The sequence below is a fragment of the Plectropomus leopardus genome, chromosome 12 (genome assembly GCF_026936395.1).
Source record: "Plectropomus leopardus strain MGB_pleo_1.0 chromosome 12, ASM2693639v1, whole genome shotgun sequence".
NCBI classification, from domain to species: domain Eukaryota; kingdom Metazoa; phylum Chordata; class Actinopteri; order Perciformes; family Serranidae; genus Plectropomus; species Plectropomus leopardus.
Window position 1 is genome coordinate 1,096,348 of NC_142187.1, and position 26,815 is coordinate 1,123,162.

A 26,815-nucleotide genomic window follows, 5' to 3' on the forward strand; every position below is an offset into this window, starting at 1 on the left:
CAGGATGGGAGGGATTGTAATTTTTTTTTTTCATCAAACTCTTGAATTTCTTTTCCATCTTTCTGCAAGCTGCGTCAATAAAAGAATGACAAGCATCACGTAATACTGCTTCTTTTTATATTTTTTCATTATTTTGTTTACAGTGTTTTCAGTGGCCTGATGTAAAGGAACCGAAAGCTCAAAATTGATGTACCATTCTATCACAGCTTGAAAACAGTTCTCTCAAACAATTTCCCATGGTACAATTGTTCATAATAGCTATATATATATATATATATATATATATATATATATATATATATATATATATATATATATATATATATATATATGGGACTCTTCGATTTGACAGAAAGTGGGTTCTTTACTTTGTTATTGTGTAACACTGCGATAGGTTCTGTTTGGCTGTGTTTTCACCTGAAGCCGTCCAGTGGCTTTTGGCATCACATATTATATCAAAAGTACTGTCAACGCAGCGCTACTTTACAAGCTCTGAATGAGAACGGGGTGAAAGATCAGTTATCCTCAAATATTGGCTAAAACCATACAAAAACTGTGACTCAAATTATTGTGCAGTTCTCCATACGTAAATCCCATAACAAAAAAACATGAGTGATGAGAATGTATTACAGTCCCTTTGTTATTTTAATTAATGGAGTGCACAATCCAACATGGCGCCCTGCTGCTGAATACTGTCAACAGTAACAACTAAAAAATAAAAAGCCAAGGACTTAAAAGTGTATAAAACTGGAGGAACTACGAACGACCTGCTCCACACGATGGGTAGAAAGGACAAGAAGAGTCCCACCAGCTCGACTCCCACTGTGAAACGAGCCCAATCCCCGGACCCCCTCACGGACTCAGCCACCCAGACCGACACATCAAACTGCTTTTCTGAGGGCAGTGGCACACTCACATCCATCAATCAAAAACTCTCCTCCATGGACGTTAGGATATCACTTATCGAATTGCTACACAAGTCAAGTCAAGTCAAGTCAGTTTTATTTATAGAGCCCATTATCACAAAACATGGTTTGCCTCAGAGGGCTTTACAGTGTACGATATCCCTCTGCCCATAGACCCTCACATCACCCAAGGAAAAACTCCCGAAAAAGAACCCCTGTAACGGGGAAAAAAAAAAGGAAGAAACCTCAGAAAAAGCGGCAGAGGAGGATGAGGGATCCCTCTTCCAGGACGGACAGACGTGCAATAGATGTCGTAAATAACAAATGAAATACAGTTGTGGCAAAAAGGAAAGAGAAAGAGAGAGGGGGGAGGGGGAAATAGGCACAGCAATAACGGAAACAGACGCATGTCACATTACAATAACGATGATGATATTGTGGGTGTTGATAAAAGTCTTATGCATATATTGATAGGGAGGTGTCCAAAGGCATGATAGCAAGGAATTTCAGGGTTTAAAACAAAGCCTGGTGTTTAGTCAGGTACACATCATCACTCTCACTACAGAAAACAAACAGTTAAAACAGCATTCAACACTCTCACAACTGAACTGGCTTCTTTTTCTAACAGGACAATAAACAGTTAAAAGACACTGTACTGTACCTTCAAGTGCGATCCATGCAAGATAACCTAATTTTTTCCAGCATCCCCGAGTCCTCTGATCATCCATCACCCCACCCAGAAAACACATTGAAATACATGATGGCTACTAAACTCAAGATCCAACCTGATGCGCTTAAACACATCACATTTCACCATGTCCACCGCCTCAGAGCTGCAAAAAAGGACCAGAAGTGCCTCAGACCGATAATTGCCAAATTCAAACACTTTTAACACAAAGAGCTGGCCAAGAAGCAGGGCAAGGAACTGAAAGGCTCAAACTTTAGCATGAATGACCAATTTGAAAATGAAATTGATGAAAGAAGGAAGATCCTTTTTCCTGTGAGGAAACAATTTCCCAACCAACGAAGGAAGGCTGTAATCTCAGCGGATAAACTTTTCGTAGATGGGCAGCAGACTCCTTGGCTCTACTAAAACTGACAAATAGATGTCCCCACTTTCTCTTTTCTTTCCCCACTGACACATGTACACTCACACTCATACACCACACGCATGCAAGCCGAATGCACGCACGCGCGCGCGCACACACACACACACACACACACACACCTAATCAACTATTCCAACAACCCCATATTGCTCATTAGTCATGACCATGATCAAATTTATTTAAATGGAACATTTGTGGTATGGGAAATCAGGCAAAACAGTAAAAAATCATGAACTAGCTCCATACAACAAAAACAGATATATGTCTATTACAAGAAACCCATTTAATTGATTCAAGACGCACTATTTTAAAATCTTCACAATTCCCACATATATTCACAGCCAATTACAACTCAAAGCAAAGCGGAGTTGCAATTCTGATCAACAATAAAATCAATTTCAGACATAACATCACTATCTTAGATCTGGAAGGCTGATTTATCATCATCAACATTTCCATTGAAAACCAGCATTTAACAATAGTTAATCTCTATGCCCCTAATAATGACGACCCTTCTTTCTTTCACAACCTGTTCTCAACCCTCAACAACCTACCCAGCAGTGATTTTATCATAGGAGGAGACTTCAACACAGTACTTGACCCATCAACAGATAAATCAACCATGACAGGGCATATTGAAACTCGGCAATAGAAAGAAACTTTAAAACAATATATGGAGGATTGTGGTCTTGGCGATAGTTCGAGGTTAAACCACCCTGATAACAGAGAATATACCCACCTTTCCAGAATTGATTTCTTTATCAATAGCAACTCCCTACACTCTGATATAGAAACTCAAAGTCACCCAAGCGCTGCCAGCGACCATTCACCAGTATCATTTAAACTCAACATCAGTACCCTCCCAAAGACAACTTTCAGATGGAGGTTTAACACATCTCTGCTGAAAGACCAAGAATTTGACAGTTATTTTAAGAGAGAACATAGGACACACTTCATAGAAACATATGACTCTCCGAACACCACTGCATCACTTCTTTGGGGTACTGGGACAGTTGTTGGGCATGATAATTTCATACTCATCATACATACGATAAATTGGAACTAAATGATCTTATAAACAAATAACACAATTCCTCATACAAAGACTTAAACCGGATAAATATTACCACAAAAGCAACTCAAGTAAACACCTAGCAAATTTAATGAAACAAAACGAAAAATCAACAATAACAGTCATTAAGGACTCAGCAGGGAAACCTCACCAAGACCCTAAGATATTAATAATGTTTTCAAGAATTTCTATAAAGACTTATACACATCCAACCATTATCCAAACCCTCAAGACATCCATCCAGCATTCGATCGGGTCAACAGGAACTTTTTTTTCCACGTTACATAAGTTTGGGCTCGGAGAGTCATTCATTAATTGGATAAGGGCACTACACAACTCACCTATGGCCACTGTCACTACTAACGGTTTGATTTCACAAAACGTCACACTTCACAACGGCACCAGGCAAGGATGTCCACTCTCTCCATCACTTTTTGCATTACTCATAGAACCAATTGCTGCAGCCATAAGACAAAATAATAACATTAAATCTATTAAAACATCATCTACTAAACACAAAATAATTCTGTATGCAGACAATGTGTTACTCCTCCTTCAGGTAGCCTGCTCATCTGAAAGGATGAGTTTTCTATGATGCCTCTTATTCAGCAGTGAGATACTGGTTGATGGTTCAATCAGGAAACGTTAAATACGAGCGCTCAGGTCAGCACAGCAGCATGGACAGAAGTGTGTGACCAAGACCAAACCTAAAATAATGGATACTACTAGTACTAACAGTTCCCCCTTTTTCTTTTTAGCTTTTTTTTTTTTAATACCATAACACCCTTCTCCTAAATGAACCATTACATTGGTGCACTATGGTAACCATTAAATTAGGAAAAACGGACGCACATGAAATGTGTCATTATACGTAACATTAGTCTAAGCCAAATAGGTATCAATCATCATTCAGTCCATATCACTAATAGCATTGCCAGATTATGCAGATGACATTGATGATGATGCGCAGGTTGAGATAGATGTTGATGTTCTTGACCACATCCAGTTGTGCAGTTCCACTGATATTGGCTCCCCTTCTGTAGTTGAATCTCCTTCAGCGTGGCTTTGCTCAGGGACACTCACATGCTCTCAGGGTAGACCGCTTACTGGAACATAGAATTACGCCGCCAATATGATGTGCACACAACACTGGAAAAGAGCGCACCACAGGCAGAGCTCCTCACTCTGCCGCTGTGTGTACTTTGCGTCGCAACACTCTGGATTTCCTTTTCCCAAAGGCTGGTCACTACTAATTGAATCCAGCTGCTACCTGCTGCTGTCCAAAGGGAGGGGTGTTTGTCTCTGGGTCTGAGGTTGTAGGTTGGGAGGAGCTGTAAGTATAAGGTTGCATAGCTACTCCCATTGCTTGCTATTCATCCCACATCCTCAAATTACAGTATCTGGCCCAATGTCCAGGTCTAAAGCAATAATAACATCTGTTTCGTTTCCCACTTCGCTAGGGGGCTGATTACATTCATATCCATGAGCATACGCAGACCTATCTTTGACCTGTGGCGCTATATTCTCTATTGACATCCCTGCCTCTTGCCGGGATTTGCTGAACAGCTACAATTTGCTCTTCACTGGGAAAGTTTGCATTTGAGGGTTATTTGATGTAAATATTCCTATAGCATCTAATTGTCTCATATTTTTTAATAAAGCATTTGGGTTTAGAGAGTATATATTAGGTGTGGACAGTTTTAAGGTATAGCTTGCTTGTTGATCCAAGCCATTTAGAAACATGGATATGAAAAATGGGTCCTCATTCTCAGTGATGTCTAATTTAGCCTGTTCTTTCCAACATTTTTGGAATCTTGTTGCATACTCTGAAATTGGTTCCTCCGCTCTACGTTTACAATTTAGGACTTGAGTTAGATTTCTCTCTTGCGCTGCATTTTTCTTTAAAAACTCATTCAGCTGTTCAATATGTAATTCCTTATGTCTTCTATCTATCCATGGAAATTTACGTTCTAAATGTGATTCCCCCTTAACAGGACCGTCATTATCATGATGTCATGTCACATTCTATAATCAACAGGTCAAGTTTAACATTAAGGCATTAGTGTTGTCAAAATGTAATGTACGTCTTTGCCAGACATCAAACTATGCATTAAAGCTGTTGTTCACCAATTCATAAATCCTGTCGGATTAGTCAGTGGCAGAGGAGCATCTTGTATTATTTTGGAAATTTCTACCAGGGTTAATCGTTTTTCCATGACTCTATCAATTGTAAATAATGGTGTCACAAGATTTACACTACGCTCTTTTGACAAAGGAAACACTTCTCTGTTTTTCTGTTCATGAGTAAATTGTTTGGTAATGTCATCAGCTTGATATGCTGGTGGTGGAACAACATTATCTAATTCTGGATGTAAGGATTGCAAATTATCATCTGTTTGCGCTTGCTCAGTTTTCACGGTGGTCTTTGGCAGAAATAGGGTCAGGGTAGATTTTTTACTTCTTCCCTTTTTCTCTGACCTTTGACTGTTTCCAGGCCACTGTTTGCTCATCAATTCCCAAGCTTTGAATGCATCAATCATATAGTCTCTATCCCAATTTGGATTTGGCACTGCAGTAATATCAATAATATATCTGTGAATTGAATCTAATTTAGCTTTGTCAAAACTGCCCTCTTTTTGGAATTGCTGATCAGTCCACTCTGAAATGTCTGTCAAAAAGGGTTCAACAGCCTATTTTATTCCTAATCTACTCTCTCATTTGGTCTACCGGTTTAGTCAGAATATTCTTTAAATAAGGATTTGTCTTTAATGGTTTCTTCATAGCCTTCCTCTCCTTTTTAGGCAAATTATGTTCCATCTTATTTTTAATATTAACAGTTTGTTTGCATTTCCCTGTCTGACTGGTTTGTGACCCCATAATTCAATGTACTACACTTGAAATTTAACACACATATATTTTCCACACACAGACAAGATAAAAATATGATACAAGATAGATACTTACGAGTCCTGATCAAAGCTTTGTAGGTTTTAATGAATACTATTATAAATTTAGGTATGGAATGGGTTACTATGAGTTACTGTGTATCACCGCAGCTTGATTGATCAAGACTCAAGCTTAGTTGCTTTAGGTCAACGATAATGTTATCTAATGCCTGATATCTCCACAAAAGATACTCATTCTATATCTCATAATAATAACAACACAAAGTCACAAGGAGGATTACAGGCACCAAATCTTGAACTCTATTACATATCCAATCAACTTAAGTATTTAAAATAATGGCCCTCTGAACTGGACTCACACTGGATAGAAACAGAACAGACACTATGCAATAATATCAACCCATCAGATCTCCCATACATCAGTCAATCAATCAAATATCACTTGTCACTATTTCCAAAATATTACCACAGCAGCAGCTCTGACAGCTTGGTGGAGAGCTCTTAAAATCACTGGCTCCACTGTCACACTATCCACCCACTCACCAATCTGAAACAACAACCGACATCATTATCAATTATATAAACCACTAAACTTCACCACATGGAAAGAAAAATGTATCACATATATCGGTCATATCATATCCAATTTTGTCAGTTTTTAGCATCTTATCCAGCATTTTGACATTCAGGACAACCAGTATCTCCAGTACATGCAGTTAAAATCCACTATCCTCTCAAAACTGAATAATACCACCAACAGTAACGCTCAATCCACCCCTATAGAATCATTTGTGCAAATATCTGGACCTTCTTTCCTAGATTGTCAATTTACTGCTTTTTATCTACCTTCATTGTAAAGCACATCTACTGTTATATCACATTTTGGTCACAAATTTGTTCAAATCACTGTTAGTAATCCATCAACCTAACAGGTGGACAGGTGTGGCATACCAACATGCTGATTGATGGCTCTCTTTTATGTTCTTTATCTGTGTTTTGGAATTCCCCCACTAAGGATCTACAACGCATTGTATTATGTTATTACAGTCATGTTTTCTAGCTAAAAGGGGTGTCCAGATCAAGTTATACCCATGTTTTTAACCATCTTAAAATAGTCAAGGTGTTTTTTTCAGCAGGAATGTAACGATCTGATATTTTCCGCTCTATTTTCCTAATACAGCTGTACATTGCACACTAATGATGTGTTCAAACTGAACGCAATGTAAGAGTTTTGCGTGGCAAGTTTACATACCGAGTCAATGCAAAGATGTGAGTAGACACAATTTCATGCAGCGCGCTGCGATGGATGTGAAGCCTATCAGTGTTGAGATCTAGTTGAGATTCTCTTGACATTACTGAGATTGAGATATAAAGGATAATCTGTGTCACTGACTGTGGTTTTACTGTGTTACACATGGTAATTTACTGCACAGAAACAGAACAAATAAGGATTTGGAGGGTTTAGAGATTTGTGAGCAAAGCTATAAAGTTACATGTTAATCTCTGAAAATATATATCTGTCTTATGTCTTGCGTAAGCTATTTTGTTTAGTTGTTTCATAGCAAAATGTTCTGAGTAATAAGCTGGTCTTTTATTGTGGAAAGTCAAAACAAAGAAGGGTGTGTAAGGTGCTATTGTGAAAGTCTGACAACTAAAAAAGACTGTTAGCATTTTGGTTCACTCTGCTTCAGAGCACAGAGATGCCATGTTTACATCCAGTCTTCTGTTGTATTTTACTGAAAAGCAAGTTAGCTGTTAGCCGCCTCTCCTAGCTAACACAACCACAGCTGTTGAAAATTTTAACCACATTTGGTGTGAACAAAGCATTAGAGTAGACTTTTTTTCTTTTTTTAAATTACAATCATCCAGTGTTTATGCCTGGTAATTGTGTACCTCTGCAATGCATTGCAAAGGTCTCATAATGTATGTGAGTCATTGTTGACTTACAATTTTCAGTGTTTAGGATGTTTAAAGCTGCTGGCTGCAGGCCTGCAGTGGTCTTAATAGCAGCTCCCTGCTGCTGCTGGAAACAAGGATGATGAAAACACTGAGAGACCAGAATGGCTGCAGAACGTAAGAGTTAGTGTTGATTTTCTGCGTGTTCATCAGTATGAGTGACACCTTTCAAATTACACATAGCTGCTTTGAAACTAACTAACTACTAACATACTGCAAGTACAGCATCCTCTATAAACATCATGAAGGCCCTGCTCTGTATGCTGGGCAGAGTGAATCTAATGGGTCATTTCCACTACATGGTACTTGCTCTACTCTAATCCACTCTGCTCGCCTTTTTATGGTTTTCAATTAGGACAAAGTACCTGGTACCTGGTACCACCTTTTTTGGTACCTGCTCTCCTGGGGTTCCAAAAAAAGCCGACCGGGTACTATTTGGTGACTTGAAACACTGCAGACTACTGATTGGTCAGACAGAATCGTCACTGTGTCATTGCGTCATCGCCCACGAAATACCCTGAACAGCACTAACAGCAAAGCTATCGTTGTCACGATCCCTGCTCCTCTCCCCCTTCTCAGTACTTTTCCATTCACTCTCCCTCTACTCCCTCTACCTGCTGACCACGCCCACTCTGCCTGCTCTGCTCACTCACCTCCAGCTGCAGCTCATCAGTAATCAACCCTGTATATAAGCCTCCCTCACACACACACTCGTTGCCAGATTGTTCTTTCGCGTCATGCAAGACTCTCCAGCATTCTCCTGCCAGATCTTTGAAAGCCGACCCTGCCTGTTCCCGACCTGCTCTCTTCGCCTGATCCCCGGTAAACCTACCTGCCTTCTGTCCCCGACCACGAGTTCTGTTTTGGCGTTCCTGATCTGCTCTGCTGGTAAAGACTTCTCCGCCTGGCCCCGACGATCCTCCTGGTCCATCCCCATCGGTACCGCTGCATCATCTGACTGCTCACTCGGTTTCGGAACCTCCGCCTGTCCCCGACCACGCTTCCGCCTTCTCCGCGACGGTATCTCCACACGTGCTGCCGAGCTGTTGGGCTACGGGGTTTCCTCCGCATCCACGCCGAGTGACGTTGCTTCGTTCGTTGCTTCGATCTCCCTCCAGAGACTTTGTTGTGGGTTCCGACCCGAAGAACGAACTGTGTGCAGAATTACTTCATCTTGCTTCGTGTTTGATTTGTGCTGGGCTGAATAAAAGTCATTACCAACTAATCCTGTTTACCGGTGTACTGCATCTGGGTTCATACAACACCCGTTACAATCGTGGCAGCCACAGTTTGTGTTATTTTTTTTACTTTCCCAAAATGGTTACCAGAAAGATCACACTGTGGTTGCTCAAGGAGGTGCAAACGTTCCTCACATTGCTGGCCGATGAGCGTATCCAGCGAGTGCGTGTCTGTGTGGATGAATTGTTCGAATTATGGGGGAGCTAAGGGGAGCTCAGATCACCTGAAAGCCTCCCTTGAGATGTTCAGGGGGGAGCTCTAAAAAACTGTTCTCTTTTGTGTTGTAGATTATGTTTTCTGCACAGAAAGTTCCTGAAATTATAAAAAAAAAAATTATAGAAGTAATATGTAAATGTGTGTTTATTCGCTCGTTATATTCCTTTTTCGAACATCTGTCTCCACTATATATCTTCTGTGTCTCTCCCTGCTGCGGCCATCTGTGCGTGAAGCGGTGCTGCACTCAAATTCCCACATTTACGTAGCCACATGAACTCCTCACGTGCTGCAGCAAACTTTATGAATGTGACATGTTGTAGTAGTGGTGTGCACTTGAAAATGGGGCTCTCCTGAAAGCCACTGTGTAATTCGAACCCTGTGCGTATGTGTGTGCAGTGTTGAAACTGACATCATGGCAGTGTCACATGGCTACACTGAGGCGGTACTATCTTCTAATGGAAAACGACCCCCAGACAAGTACCCGATACCAAAGGCGAGTAGAGTAGAGCTGGTACCATGTAGTGGAAATGCGCCATTAATGAAGCATATACAAAAAAGGACACAAAGGTAATTTTTTTTCAACTGATCGGATCAAATCAAAGCCATAGGCTATGGGTAAATGTCACTTTTATCATTGTATGGCATGTGTGCTGTGGCTCAAGTAGCAGAGTGGGTTGTCTAGTAATTGGATGGTTGGTTGTTCAATCCCATGTTCCAAGCTACTGAACCCCAAATTTCTCCTGGTGGCTGTTACATCAGTGTGTGAGTGCATGCCAATAGTAGAAAACTGAGTAGCAGATTACACCTTGTATGGTATCCTCGGCCACCACTGTGTGAATGTGTGTAAATGGGTGAATGTGACTCTTAGCATAAAAGTGCTTTGAGTGGTCGAATGACTAGAAGAGCTCTATACAAGTGCAGTTCCATGTATCAGTGCATGGACAGTGTTACAAGAATATTCTTAAATGTTTGAAACTCATTCCTACACTTGACTCAGCATTTTGACTGATGTGAACAAACAGGATCAGTTAGTTCTGACATGCTCATGAATTCTCTGCCCGTGTCATCCCCCAATCTGAATTCACCTGTCAGACTGATGTAATAAAATCAGGTCCATCTGTTTTTATTTTCATTCTTAATCTGTGACCAGCTTTGTCTGGTGATGCTATTTCAAAATATTGGCTCAGCTTCCAAAGCGAATGCAGAACAAATAAAGTGTATAAGCTATGGCTCACAGAAAATAAGTTCCAGAGTTTTCAGTGTATAAAAACTGATACCAAATTTTATCCATGAAAAAAAACATTTTTCAAAATGAATCTTTGAATCTTAAACTGTCGTGAAATAAGAAACTGGACAACACAATTCCATAGCCAAGCAGCTCGGAGGCTGAACTTTAAGCCAAGTGCTAACATCAGCATGTTAAAGGATCATTTTGGATTTTTGGAGTGGGGCTGGGTGTTGGCGTGTTCCCTGTTTGCAGAGACAGATGGGACTACCACCCCACAGCTCAGCATTGTGATGCTGGATAGAGGGGTGGACAATAAAACATAGTCACTTAAAAAAAAAGCATACCTAAAAAATGCAATATCTGTCTAAGTAGACACTGTATTTACGGTGTTTTCACAGCTTTACTTTGCCATCACACAGCCCTTTCCTTTGGCACTATATTTTCTCAACAGCTTAGCAGCGGATTAATATGGTGAAAAGTGGGGCCTCTGCATAGGAATACAGAAGTTATGCAGTTGAGATAATGTAGTGCTAGAGAAAAGTGCTGTGTGATGGCGAGATAAAGCAGTAAAAAATCTTTAATGTGGGGTGGGAGCCTTGTCAGCTGCTGTATGTAAGACACTAACTATACATAAGTATCTCATACAGCCAAAATCCTTTACGATTCCTGTAACATTGTGACAATGACAGTACTAACATACGGATGTTTCCCATGGTCACCACCTTAGTTTAGCATAATAGCATGATAACATTTGCTAATTAAAAGTAAACACAATGTCCAGCTGAAGCTGATGACATTAGTTTTGCAGGTATTTGGTCAAATAAACTAAATTTAATTGCAAACCAAATTGCAATAAAAAAAAGACCTGGTGATGGTGTTGGATGTAAAGTTCAGGAATCACCATCCTGATGGGGAGATGGATGTCTTAAAACAAATTCTAGGGCAGAAGCTGCTTGAGACATTTTACTCTGAACCAAAAATGAAAAACACATGGATGGAGGTGCAGGAGGAAGTTCAGGGATGGCCAAAGTTATTTGGAGTCATACTCTGGTAATATACTTACTGGTATTGCAAAGAAAACAGCATTTGATTAAATGTTTTGATTAGACTTAACCCTTTGAAACTTGGATTCTGAACAAAATATTAGAAGTCTATGAGCAACTGAAAATGGCCATCCAAATTACCAATAATTTAGTAAAATAAATACATAAATGAAATAGAAAAATAAATAATACAGAAATAAAAAAGTTACAGGAAAATAAGCCAAAGGAAAAGAAAAGTAAGTTTTTTCTCCAGACATTTCTTGCCAAGTTACTCATTGCCTTTCTTTTTCTATGTTATCAAAAGAAATCAAACCAATTTTCTCAGGCTTTATAGATTTACACTGATGTTGATCCAGGTTCTAAAGGGTTAAGGATGACATGTTGAAACCACGTTAGATGGATACATTTTTATTAGTAACATGAATTACAATACATGTAAACATATAGTACCTCAGGCACTTTGAGGAGCTATCAAGTTTACGTCTTCGCACAGCTGTAGCTATATTCTCTGCTCTGTAGCTAACCAGTCCACATCTCTACCTCACATGGACAGCTTTCTAAAACATCCTTACACCATTCTAGCCAGTGCCTGTCACAGTAAAAAAACATGTCTAGAAAAGTAAACTAATTCCCACATGGCCTCCTGAAGTCCCTCCGCTGTCCAGTTTCCTCTCAGCTCTCCTCGCTCAGAGTCGGCGGCTGTCTGTCCAGAATGCTCGCCAGTGTTTTGAAGGGCTGTCCCCAGTCACCAAGGGAGCTAAAGTCTCCTGAATCGTCAATGACCCATGACTCCTCTATGGAGCTGAGTGAGCCAGCCACAGAACCATCACCCTCGTAGGCGTACGTCGCCAGAGAATCATAGGGTGGGGCAGCATAACCCTGCTGAGTGTCCTCCAGTCGCTGGGCGATGAACTCCTTGACCATCTTAGCATCACCCTCAGTCACTCTGTTGCGGGATGGCAGCGAGGACTTGTTGTTGACGGCAGTGATAACGCTGGCCGTTTGACGATGGATGTCAGGTGAGCGGACGTCACTGCAGCGGCTGCTGAGATGCAGCAGGACCCCGTCTCCGTAGCCATTCTTCTCCTTCTTGGAGGTGGTGCTGTGGGTACTGGTGCGCTGTGAGTGTGTGTGGCGCAGAGTGCCCATGTCGAAGGCGTGAGTGTCAGCCTCCCCTCCGCCCTCGTCGTCATAGTGAATGACATTATCACGGATGTCCTCTTTTGATGTCATCAGGGTGTCCTTCTCTTTGTGGCGCCTCTGGCCCATGTATAAAGCTGCCATGACTGCAAGACACACAGAGAAAAGGTGATGGGTTAGTGGAAAATATCTAAATGTGTCCATGACACTTTGTCACTATTTTCTCTATCTTCTGCATTTTAAATGAAAAATCAATCTTTCTGAAATTTTATTTTATTATTTTTTTGTTTGTTTATGTGTTTTATAATGTTGTGTCTTGTATATGCAGGCCTAAGGGTGTGTATTGTGAGTATTGCACTGTTTTATATATTGTTTTATGTATTGGTATGTTTTTCAAAACCCAATAAAATATTTTATTTTTATTATTATTATTATTATTATTATTATTATTATTATTATTATTATTATTATTATTGTTTTCACTTAGACTTATCACTGAGTCAGGTACTACTTGATGTTACTGAAAAACTGTATGTGTAAAGTTTTTGTGATTAATATATATTTTATATTATTCTGAGAATGACGGTTTTGATTGTTCGGATTTTTCTTTCATATCATGTCATTTAGTTATTTTTTATCCAGCTTTTCTATCTGTGTTTGTTTGTCAGCAGACAAATAAAAAAGCTAAGGTGTCACAGTGTAAATTATGCTGATGGTGAGGTCTCACAGGAGGACACTTTACTCGTGGGTGAGATCCGGGCTAATCTGCTCTGCTCTCAGTTGGACTTCATATGTGAGAGATACAAACTGCCAAACAGTTAGAGGGAGCCCTGCTGCTCAATCAACTCTCACAATTCCTCTCAAAACATTGTTTACACATTTGTCCTGGGCTTTTCTCTAAAATGATGCTGTGTTTCTTGTCTTGTAGATGCACACTCTCACATTTTGACATGAATATACAACCTTACAAACAATATAAGGGGGTGTATTGTAGGATGCAATATTTATTTTCCAATAGTTCTGATGACTTGAATTCTTTCGGTCTTGGCATGACAGAGAAAAATCTGCTACTGCAGTCATGCTGAGGTATATCTGTGGAGTGCTACTCCACAGATATACCTATATAAAAAACATTATCTTGTACCCCACCTGGTTTTGTTCCAATGTATATCTTATGTTTCCTCTCATGTCCTCAATACCAACTCTGCTGACATCTGCCAAAATGCTTTCACTACTGCACAACCAAATATGTCCAAAGATGATGTTTGTAAAGAACTTCAACAATGCATGTTGAAAGCTGTGCTTGATTCTTAACCACCAACAAACATCAGGAAAGTCAAACCAACTTGCAAAGAGTTAAATAAAAACACTGCAGAGAAATGAACATAAATGGAAAAAGGACTGTCTGGTGGTGTAAAATAAAATTCTAAAAGTCCACTTAATGCAAACAGTAAAAGAAGCTGTGGTCCTTCAATATCTCCAAGATAATTACTCTATAATTGTGATGACCCCGGAGTCGTGCTCCTGATCATTTAAGCCATGCTGTGGATAGTCCAGTTGTTGCTTCTTCCTCGCAGTCAGCTAGCCTCACCACCTTGCACCATTTTTACTTTTATTCTCTTTGCACCTACAACATGCACCACACTTAGTCACAGCACCCACTCACCTGCAGACACCACTGATGCACACATTCACATCCCATTACCTTTTCCTAATTTTTATTAATAAATATTGGTCGGTTTGCCTTACTTTTGAGCGCACCTCTTGTATTTGCTGCGGTTTGCTAGCCAGCCATAACAATAATAAACCCCCCTCCTTACACACAAACTGGAGCCTTCTTCAGGATTTGTTTTTTCTTTCTTTCTTTCTTTCTTTCTTTCTTTTCTTTCTTCACCAACAAAATATTCGAGATTAATCTCCATATTGGTTATGTCAGTGGTGACCTCAGCCCCTCTGCCTCGCTCAGTAAATCTGGGGGCCTTTCAGTAGAGCTGAGGGAAAATGCACCACTGGTCACAATGATCTAATCATTGTTAATCACTGTGAGCACCGCCTCTCACATCACATGGTATCAGTTGATCAGCTGTTGCAAAATAATATTCAATACAGCTTTAAATAGTTATAGAAATAGAAATGCGCTGTCATTACAAAAAAAAAAACAAACAAACAAAGAAAAAAAAACGTTTATAGTATCTCCTAATCAGTAGTGCAAATAGTGAGGTCTAAATCAGTCTTTGCTATCCTGGAAAACACTAATCTCTTGGAAGACTTAAATTATTGTATCTGGCACATGGTAGGTAGAGGGTTAAGCTTAAAGATGTGGAAACTGATTGGTGCTTTGTTGGGAAGTTGCTGTCCTTGTGCATGGTGAGCAATGAAACTGTATAACACCAACACTTGTGCTTTGCTTTGCACAGTATTTTCCATTGCAGAAAAACACAAACAAGCCTCTGTGTGTTGAGGCTGATATTTGAAGCAGCCACTAAGGAAAAGCCAAAGAATGGATTAGTGAGAACAGAAGGTGACTTTAGAATGTGTCAGATGCACAACACAGACCAAGACAATGCTATGGATGAGTTTCTAAATTTGGGCTCATTCAGCATCAGTGACCAGTCTTGTTCAGAAAGCCAGTGCTGCCTGAATTTAAAGCCGTGTATTAGAGGATACAGTGAGGCACATCTGTTATTCAGCCTTCCCTCACCATTATAATTGGAGTGGATGGAATAATAGAGATGCCTGTCTACGTGAAACAATTCAGCAACACCACAGTCTCCATCCTCCAGAACTGACCATACAGCGGAATCAGTACCTCTGAAGCAATTCAACAAAAACAAAAACATAACATTATAACCTTTATGAAGGTAGGTTTTTTTGAATAATGTTTTATTTAGCTGTGTAATAATTTGGTAACTGAGTGCAAATGAGGGCAAAATACAATAAATTCCACAGTATTGTAATACAACTCCAATTCCAAAAATGTTAGGGTGCTGCATAAAATGTAAATAAAAAATGGATCTGTAAGTATTTTTTGACCAATAATAAAATAAATACAGTACAGAAACAAATATTGAATGTGTCTCTTTGTCTTATTGGAATAAGCTGAAATGTCCCTGAAAAAGACATTGTTTCGATGGTAGTTGCTCCAAAACCTGTATGTACCTTCCAACATGCATGGTGCCTATGCCATGGGCACTAACACTAACACTCGATCCAACTTTTTTGGAACATGCTTCAGGCATCAAATTCAGATTAACTATAAAACCACAAAGCTTGACAGTTTGAACATTCAATATATTGTCTTTGTGCTGTAGTCAACTGGATAAAGGTTGAAAAAGATTTGCAAATCATTGTGGTGGGAAAAAAAAACAACAACAGATCTCTCAAAAACTAGAACTAATAGTTAAAATAATTATAACTGGAGGGTATAGGAGTAACCTTATGATCAGACGCCAACCTCTATTTTCTCTCAAGTAAGTCACTGGCAGCCCTCCATGCAGATATGTTATGTTATGTCATTCTTACGTTGAATCTGCTTCCCCCATCTCCCTCCATTAGAAAACCAATCATCTGATCCGTGAAGCAGATCAGTGCACAAAGAGGAAATTCACAGAGAAGGAAGCACAACATACCCTTGGGGCATGTGCTACAGAAACTAAACAAGGTCACACTGTCAACTGGGAGCTGGGTTAATGGAGGCTGCTGGTATTTACTGCAGTATCTTGATGTTTCAGCATGTTCAACTCTGTGGGAGACTTAATAGAAAAAGAGCTTTTGACTGCATCAGGGGCTTTCTTGTGAACTGCTGGCTGCTGGAGGAAATAAAAATCTTATAATACAACTGAGGATTGTAAAGAGGAACTAATGCTGTTCCAGAAATAATCAAAGAGGCACAACAATAGGGGACAAAGTGTGCAAACTGCTTGCCAAAAATCAGCCTGTTCCTATTCTGAACTTGTTAGATACTGCTGTTTTGATAGTGCTTTCGGCTAACGATCCCGGTGCAAATAGGCACCTGCCTTTCATGTCTGCATGATACATCCCTGGACGATATCTGTTGAGAACAAGGCCGAACAAATCCACTTGCGGTGTCATAATTCACCACCAGACAGCAAATGCCACATCAGCTATAGATATGCATGATATGCCACAGAATGGTGTCAGGTTTTATGGCTGCCAATCACAACGTAATGTGAGGGTGCCTATAGAGCAGATGGGAGGGGTGGTGGATGGTCCAACAAACAACTGACCTTCATGCAAGAGTTCAGTGTTCTCTTTGCATCTGAATGTGATGTTTGTTTCTACACCTTACCATGTGCCTCTTGGTTGCCATGTACTTTGGTTGCCATGTACTTTTGTTGTCTGAACATAACAATGTGCAGCATCATCCCACCGGGACCACGTGCTGACGTACTGTGGGTAAGCGTGATACCTCACTTGCATGAGGTGCATCTTTGTCTGTGCCTCTGGTAGCGTCTCTGTGCTACTCCTATGAGCGATTCCCAGCTAATCTTCTAACTTGTTCCTTACTTTGGCTGCTTTGTATTTGTCTGTGACTGAAAACTCACAGCTGTCTTCTCCTTGCAGAGGTTTTTTGTATTCTGTTTAATCACACAGCCGCTCACTCACTGTTAGCCCGTTAGCTACTTTAGCATTAGCTCTGGTTAGCGATGGCTTCTCCCTGCTCCTCTCCCTCTTCTGCTCTCTCCTGCTCAGTGTGTCAGATGTTTAGTTACTCCTCTGTCTCCTTCAGTGATAGTGGTACCTGTAACAAGTGTAGTTTATTTGCTGCACTGGAGGCGAGGCTTAGCAATCTGGAAGCACGGCTCCCCACCATGGAAAAATCCCGCTTTAGCTGCGGTGGTTAGCAAGCCCCCTGTAGCCGGTGAGGACCGACATAGCATAGCCTCTGCTAGCCGTCCCCCGGCAACCTCCATGCAGCTGGGAGGCTGGGTGATTGTCCGATAGTAAGCCGAAGCCCACAGTACACCACCCACCCCCCCCTTCACGTTTCAAATAAGTACTCCCTGCTCAGTGAGACACCCGCTGAGGACACAACCCTGGTCATTGGTAGCTCTGTTTTGCGAAATGTGAAGTTAGTGACACCAGCGGCCATAGTCAAATGTATCCCTGGGGCCAGAGCGGGCGACGTCGAATCAAATTTGAAGCTACTGGCTAAGGCTAAGTGTAAATACAGTATTATTCACGTCGGCGGCAATCGAAGGTCACTAAAATTAACGTAGAGTCGGTGTGTGAGTACGCAAAGATGATGTCAGACACTGTAATCTTCTCTGGTCCCCTCCCCAATGTGACCAGTGATGACATGTTTAGCCGCATGTCATCACTCAACCGCTGGTTGTCGTGGTGGTGTCCAGCAAATGATGTGGGCTTTGTTAATAATTGGCTCTCTTTTTGGGGTAAACCTGTTCTTATCCAGAGGGATGCAATCCATCCCACTTTGGATGGAGCCACTCTTCTCTCTAGTAATCTGGCTGAGTTTATTAGAGGCCCAAAGCCATGACATCCCAGAGTTGGGACCAGGGTGCAGAGTCGTAGTCCAACACGCTTCTCTGAGCTTCGAACACAGTCAGACACCCATAATGTAAATGTTATAAAAACAGTGTCTTTCCCCCGACCACTTCATTTGTTTAAAGCTAAAATAAATAAAAGGGGAGTTGTACAAGAAAATCTCATAAAAATTATTAATACATCTCCTGCCAAGGAGCATTATAACAGGAGAATTAAATGCGGCCTCTTGAACGTTAGATCCCTATCAACCATGGCTAATTTAGTCACTGATTTAATATTGGATAACCATATTGATTTATTATGCCTCACCGAGACCTGGCTTTGTCCTGATGAGTACATTAGCCTGAATGAATCCACTCCTCCTGGTCATATAAACGTTGCGTGGGGCACTGGCCAAGGAGGGGGAATCACTGCTATTTTTGATTCAAGCTTAGCAATTCACACTAAGGCTAAGCTAAACTATAGTTCATTTGAAAGCCTTTTTCTTAGTCTTTCTCACCCATCCTGGAAAACTCTACAGCCAATTCTATTTGTTATAGTGTACCGCGCCCCCAGCCCATACTCTGAATTTCTATCTGAATTCTCTGAGCTTATATCAAGTTTAGTGCTTAAATCAGACAAAATTATTAGCATAGGGGATTTTAACATTCACATGGATATTAATAATGATAGCCTTAGTTCTGCTTTCTCCACACTTTTGGATTCAGTTGGCTTCAGTCAGTGTGTACATAAACCCACCCACCACTACAACCACACCCTTGATCTTGTCCTTGCATACAGCATCGGTATTGAAGATTTATTAGTCTTTCCTGAGATTCCTGCTCTGTCAGACCATTGTTTAATAACTTTCAATTCTAGATGTCTATCTGATTCAGCAGTGGCTAAATTTAAGAAATTAATACCTTCAGCATTAACCTCATTTCCATGTCTCACAGTGACTGAGAATACTCTTACTAATTTAAGTCATTCTCAAATTGACTGTCTCGTTTATAATGCTACTGGCACACTGCGATCAGCTCTCGACTCTGTTGCTCCCTGAAACAAACATTGCGAAAATTTGAAAAAAAAACGGCGTTCAACCAACCTGGAAGAGACCCGTTTAGTCTGGCTGGATAGTCTTAAAATGTATAAGAAGGCCCTCCGCCATGCCAGGGCAAACTATTACTCATCATTAATTGAGGAAAATAAAAACAATCCCAGGTTTCTTTTCAACGCTGTAGTCAGGCTGACTCAGAGTCACAGCTCTGTAGAGCCTTGTATTCCTTCAACCCTAAGCAGTGACAAATTTATGAGTTTCTTTAATGATGAAATTATAACTATTCAAGATAAAGTCAATCACCTCTTGTCCTTAACTGACCAGACCCTGGACACAGGTAGCCTGGGTATGGCAGCAAGGCCTGAAATTGATTTGGACCATTTTAGCTGTAGACAGATATCTAATCTCCCCTTTTTTTCTAAAATTCTTGAGAGAGTGTTCGCTCATCAACTCTGTGGCTTTCTCCAAGATAAAAATTTATTCAAGGGCTTTCAGTCAGGCTTCAGAGTCATAGTACAGAGATGGCACTAGCAAAAATTAATAACAACTTATTGATTACTTCTGATACAGGTCTGGTCTCTGTTTTAATCCTATTAGATCATTAGATGCTGCATTTGACACCATTGACCTTCAAATCTTACTGCACAGATTGGAACAGTTAATTGGCCTTAAAGGAATGGCACTAGCCTGGTTTAAATCATACTTATCAGATTGTTCCCAATTTGTTCACATCAATGATCAATCCTCTGTGTATACTAAGGTCTGCTTCGGAGTGCCACAGGGTTTTGTGCTTGGACCAATCCTTTTTACTTTATATATGCTTCCTCTTGGCAACATAATTAGAAAACACTATATAAATTATCTTTGTTATGCTGATAACATGCAATTATGTCTATCTATGAAACCAGATGAAACTGATCAGCTATCTAAACTTCAAACATGTCTGAAGGACGTAAAAGCCTGGATGAGCCATAATTTCCTGATGTTGAATTCAGACAAAACGTAACAAAGTAATTGTTCTTGGCACAAATCACCTCAGAAGCTCCGATGTAATTTCTCTAGATGGCATTACCTTGGCCTCTAGCACAACTGTAAGGAACCTCAGAGTTTTATTTGATCAAGATTTATCTTTTGGCTCCCATATAAAGGACTGCTTTCATTCACTTGCGTAACATCGCAAAAATTAGACATATCCTGTCCCAAACAGATGCTGAAAAATAAGTGCGCACATTTGTTACTTCTAAGCTGGATTACCGTAACTCCCTATTATCTGGTTGCCCCAGCAAATCTATGAAGTCTCTTCAACTGGTGCAGAATGCTGGTGCACTTGTACTAATGGGAACCAAGAAAAGGGACCATATTTCTCCTATTTTAGCTTCTTTGCACTGACACCGTTTCCACTTTTAAGGGTAAACTTAAGACCTTCTTTGATAAAGCTTATAATTAGGGCTGGCTCAGGTTGCCTGGACCAGCCCATAGTTAGGCTGACATAGATTTAATCTGCCGGGGGACTTCCTATGATACGCTGAGCTCCTTTTATTTCTCTTACTCCCACCATCTGAAAATCATGCATGTCTGTTTACTGCATTACCCTTACTGCTAAGCTTCGCCTTATATCTGTGACAGCCGTTTGCAAGCTTAGCTTAGCCTCAGTAGTTTAACTTAGCCTTGCATCTGTGACAGCCATGTGGTACTGTCACTACCTGGGGCTCGCCATTATGTAGCCTGGGTCTGTTTAACTGCACTACGCTAATCCCATAGCATTCCTGCTCCCTTGTTTCCTAGTTTTCCTGGATCCTGGCCATAACCTTGGCTGTGCCTGATCATGGTGATAGCTGTGCTGGCGCTGTGACCCTGCCTTTGGTTGTGCTCGGGCTGTGGCTGCACTGATACTGTACCCCTGCTCGCCCTGATCGTGGTCTGGTCATGGTTGCGCCAATGCCGTGATCTTGCTTTTGGACACCTCTCTATCAATATACACAAGACTCTTATCATCACTCTCAACATCATCATAGAGTGCATTTACTAATTTCACACCTATCGTTATTGTAATATGACATGCGTCTGTTTCCATTATTGCTGTGCCTCTCTCCCCCTCTCTCCCCTCTCTCTTTCTCTTTCCTTTTTGCCACGTTATTTACGACATCTATTGCACGTCTGTCCGTCCTGAAAGAGGGATCCCTCATCATCCTCTACCGCTCTTCCTGAGGTTTCTTCCTTTTTTTTCCCTGTTACAGGGGTTTTTTTTTGGGAGGTTTTTTTTGGGTGATGTGAGGGTCTATGGGCCGAGGGATGTTGTACACTGTAAAGCCCTCTGAGGCAAACCATGTTTTGTGATAATGGGCTCTATAAATAAAATCGACTTGACTGAACCATGTGCCTGTGTTGATATCATGGTCGCGGCATCCCGGAACATAAACAGCAACAGAGGCAGGATACCTAGAGCTTAATATGTAGACGCCTAAGTCCACTGCAAAGCGGGATCAGAACATGTTGGAAAAATCCATCCACTGAAAGCCATGCACTTTTTAACAGCTTCCTTTATAACCCAGGTTAAAGGCAATATTATGTTAGTGGGAGCATGTCCCTGAAGAGTTTTACAAGTGTAAGAAATGTACACAAAAGAGATAATCTAGAAAAACTAAACAATCACATATACTGTAAAATAAATAAGGTCAAATAATGTCAAATCATCCATGATTTTTGTTTCAGCAGGATCAGCAGCTTCACTGTGCCCTGCAACAGATGGGAGAATAACTCTGTGTTAGCATTAGAGGAGGATTTATTTAGTGTTTTGAGAAGAGGAGTGGGAGGTGGGGTTGTTGACACTGTAAATTACTAAAATCCCTCCAGGCTGGAGCACATAGCTGCTTTCTAACACTACAGACAAACATACAGCAGCTACTGAGCCAAACACAATTGAGAAACAAAGCACTATAAAATAGAGCTGATGGCCAGCAGCAGCTCATCATGAATAAAACAACTGCAGCATCACCATTACATCTCTTTACTTGTAAAGTGACAAGCTCGTTAAGTTTGTTATTTTAACCCAAACCATTTAATTTTTTATAAATCTAAACAAGTTTTTTTGTTGTCTAAACCTATCATCTCCTTCCTTACTCGCCTGTGCATCCATGACAATGCCCCCCTTACCTGAAAGAACTGCCCACCCCACAAACCTCAACACGATCCCTCCGCTTCACACACTCCAACCTTCTTCATCCCCCCAAGGACTAAGCTGCACACCATGGGGGATCTGGCTTTTTGTTCTGCTGCCCCTCATCTGTGGAACGCCCTCCCTGACCATCTGAGGACACCACAGATTATTGGGTGTTTTAAAAAAGACTCGAAACATTTCTGTTTAGCAAAACTTATGACTTTTAAATGACTTTGGTTGCTTTTATTTTTGGTTGTTTTTTTTTAATGTTTTTTACGCTAATGGTTTTATCTTGTTGCACTTTGAGATTTGTTCATTATTATTAATGTTATTGTTATCATTATCGTATTTCCAGTGTTGAATGCGACAGTTCCGTGAAGACGTGAGTTTATTTTGGAAGACACTGTAACATTTGACAAGCAGGAATTGACACTGATGGTCTAACTGATGCTAGATGGGTAGAGTGCCATAGTTTGAAGCATTGGGTGACTGAAAAGTGAATATATGGTGAATATGACAACCTTAATATGGTCATATCTACTGATTACACCATAGTGATTAGATGGATAAGCGCCAGTGATGAGAGGGACTGAGTGAAAATATAAACGCTAACCTGTGTTAGTGAGCACTTCTCCTTTGCCAAGATAATCCATCCCACCTCACAGGTGTGGCATATCAAGATGCTAATTAGACAGCATGAACATTGCACAGGTGTGCCTTAGGCTGGCCACAATAAAAGGCCACTCTGAAATGTGCAGTTTTGCTTTATTGGGGGGGTCTAGGGGGGTCAGAAAACCAGTCAGTATCTGGTGTGACCACTATTTGCCTCACGCAGTGCAACACATCTCCTTCGCATAGAGTTGTTTAGGTTGTTGATTATGGCCTGTGGAATGTTGGTCCACTCCTCTTCAATGGCTGTGCGAAGTTGCTGGATATTGGCAGGAACTGGAACACGCTGTCGCATACGCCGATCCTGAGCATCCCAAACACCCACGCCCTGAACAGTGAAAACCGGGATTTATCCGTGAAGAGAACACCTCTCCAACGTGCCAGACGCCATTGAATGTGAGCATTTGCCCACTCAAGTTGGTTACGACGAGCATGCAGATGAGCTTCCCAGAGACGGTTTCTGACAGTTTGTGCAGAAATTCTTTCGTTATGCAAACTGATTGTTGCAGCAGCTGTCCAGGTGGCTGGTCTCAGACGATCTTGGAGGTGAACATGCTGGATGCGGAGGTCCTGGACCGGTGTGGTTACACGTGGTCAGTGGTTGTGAGACTGGTTGGATGTACTGCCAAATTGTCTGAAATGCCTTTGGAGACAGCTTATGGTAGAGAAATGAACATTCAATTCACAGGCAACAGCTCTGGTGGACATTCCTGCTGTCAGCATGCAAATTGCATGTTTCCTTGAAACTTGCGACATCTGTGGCATTGTGCTGTGTGATAAAACTTAACATTTCAGAGGGGCCTTTTATTGTGGCTAGCCTGAGGCACACCTGTGCAATAATCATGCTGTCTAATCAGCATCTTCATAAGCCACACCTGTGAGGTGGGATGGATTATCTTGGCAAAGGAGAAGTGCTCACTAATACAGATTTAGACAGATTTGTGAACAATATTTGGGAGAAATGTGTCTTTTGTGTATATAGACATTTTTTTAGATCTTTGAGTTCAGCTCATAAAAAATGGGAGCAAAAACAGTGTTGTGTTTATATTTTTGTTCAGTATAGTAAATGGACTGTACTTGCTTTTCTAGTCTTTTTGAACACTCAAAGTGCTTTCACAGTACATGTGACATTCACACATTCACGCACACATTTACACACTGGTGGCCGAGGCTACCGTACATGGTGCCACATGATACTCAGTAGCCATTCATACACACTCACATCTATCTTTCCCAAGGGTACAATCAAACCACTGACATTCTGATTAGAGGATGACTCGCTCTACCTCTGAGCCACACTAGCATATAGTGTCATGACAACCACCTCTCTTAAAGCCAAGCATGTTCACTTACGAAAACAAGAGGATATTGTATGCCTATTTGGGCTCATCTGTTGAAGTTGTCAGTTTTAAATTCCAGGTAACTTACAATCCAGTCCATTCTCATTCTAAAGTCATCAAATACTGCTGCTCTGGCAAATATTTTGCCATTAGACACCAAAGGTAAAAGCTACTAGTTGGCCATACAGCACCTGGTGGGGCGGTATTATGTGCCACTGGAGGAAGTTTCCTGACAAAGTGGCACTATGTGACAACATGGGATGAGAATGTGTTGTTTGATTACCTGGTCCCTCAACACCCAGGGCATCCTAAAGAAGGCACAGCTGAGGCTGTACTGACGCACCTGAAGAGCTTTGTATGGAAACTGAAGTTACCATTGAGAATGTGCTTGCAGGCTGCATCACAGTGTGGTTCTGCAACCTAACTGCACAGAAGTGTAAAAAATAAAGGGACTGCACTAAAAAAAGGGCAAAAACATTTGCAGGCCTAAAACAGACCTCAACCTTAAAATATTTAGGCCTTTCCAGTGTGGCAGGACGGCACAGCTCGTCTCTACTCATGTTAGTTATGTGCTGGGTCAGGTGGATAGCTGTGTAGGCTCGCCCCTTTGCTCCCCGCCCATTGAGTGATACTGGGCTGGGAGCAATTATCCAATTTCACCAGCGTACTGGGCGAGGCCAGCCAAAGCTATATATGGGGGAGGGCTGCGCCTCTCAGATGTGCGTCCTCCCACCTCATCCGGAAATCTGAGCGTGTGTGTCGGCAGTGTGGTTTGGCGTGGCAGAGTTTGATCCACGTGGCTGTCTTGAGACGTAGGTCGGCGCTTCTCCTCTGCTCACTTTGCCAGGTAGGCTCGGACACTATTACTGCGTCTCTGGCTTGTATTGGTGCCGTGTCTGATGCGCTTTCTGCTCTCCAGCAGAGTTGGCCTGTACTCTGGCCGGGGGTTGGGAGTGCGTGGCCTCAGAGCCGTGCGCAATAATCCGTGTACCGCGTTGGGAACCCTCAGGTAGGCTGGCTCGTTTGTGTCTGGCGTGTCTCATGCGCTCTCTCAGGCTACACGTTTTGTGATTCTGGTCTCTGTTTGCTGTTAGCAGTTATAAAGGTGGTTGGTTGGTGGCTATCTCTCCTGTTGCCTGTGACGCTGCGCCCTCACTCACGGGTATGTATGCGTGATTGTTTTAATCCATCTAATTGCAATTCACGTATTAATTTTAGTCTGTATCACAGCAGGTGGCTCCTCCTCTGACGTGGGCCGCTGTGCTGCTGCTGCTGTTCTGTCTACCTGCTCTGTCGCGGATTCGCCGCAGGAAGCTCTTCACTCTTTACATTTGTGTCCACTGTTTTCCGTTTTGTTCTTTCCTTTATATATAATTGTGTGTTCAGCGTGTGTGTGCGGTCTCGCACGCCTGGAGTAAATCCCTCTGGATGACCCATGAGTGTTGCCTGCACTGTATGTGGTGTGGATCATGTGGAAGTAACACGCAGCATAGGACTTAAAGCTGCACTAGGAGGACTGATCCACGCCAGTTAACTTTTTAATCATTGGTTGATTATTGTTTCTTTTGGTATTGTATTTATTTATATTTATTTTTATTGTGTATAGATTTTGTGATCATTGTCTTCTGTAGACTTTGTGTTTAGTTATTCAGTTATTTTTGCATTATTATTTAGTTCTGTTTTTTTTTTATTGTTTGGTTTATTGGGTTAACTGTGCGTGAGCGGCAATTGAAGCACAATCAACCTTGGTGGTGACCTCCTGGGCCAAGCAGAGTGTGGTGTCGGGGCAGTTTTAGTTTAGTTTAGTTTTCCTGCCCTCTTGCCTTGATTAATATCTGCCTCTCTCTCTTGGACAGGAGCTGCTGGGTTGGTGTGGCGAGTGACTGATCCCTGCGGTGGTGGTCCCCTCACTCCCTGTACAGTAGTGCACCTGGGTGTCAGTCGATGGTGTGTGGTTTCTTTTTTTCTTCACGTGTGGTGTGTATCATCAGGACCCTTCTCCCCCTCTCAGTCATCCTCGCCTGGTGAGCCCTCAGCCCTGTACCTAGCACATGCACTTTATTGGCAACTCAACCAACCTGTTAAGGTGCCCTGGGGGATTGTGTAATATTTTGCCACGTATTATTATTACTATATTATTGCTTGCATCACCACTGAGATTTGTTCAGCCTTTTAACTTTTGACATATTGTTAATAAACTTCCTTTTGATACCTTGTTTTGGAATCCCTCAGTCTTTGGTGCCTCTCAAACCTGGGTGACCTTGTTAATATTA

General features: G+C 41.4%; 1 protein-coding gene across 1 annotated transcript in view; it reads right to left on the minus strand.

Annotated features, from left to right (window-relative positions):
- Positions 1 to 10,548: 10,548 nt before the first annotated feature.
- LOC121951323 (cadherin-12-like) overlaps positions 10,549 to 26,815 on the minus strand; it is a 169,230-nt gene continuing 152,963 nt past the window's right edge. The window contains exon 13 of the mRNA XM_042497600.2: positions 10,549 to 12,960. Coding sequence (XP_042353534.2) covers positions 12,347 to 12,960 — 614 coding nt within the window. The 3' untranslated portion in view covers positions 10,549 to 12,346. The remainder of the gene's footprint in view (positions 12,961 to 26,815) is intronic.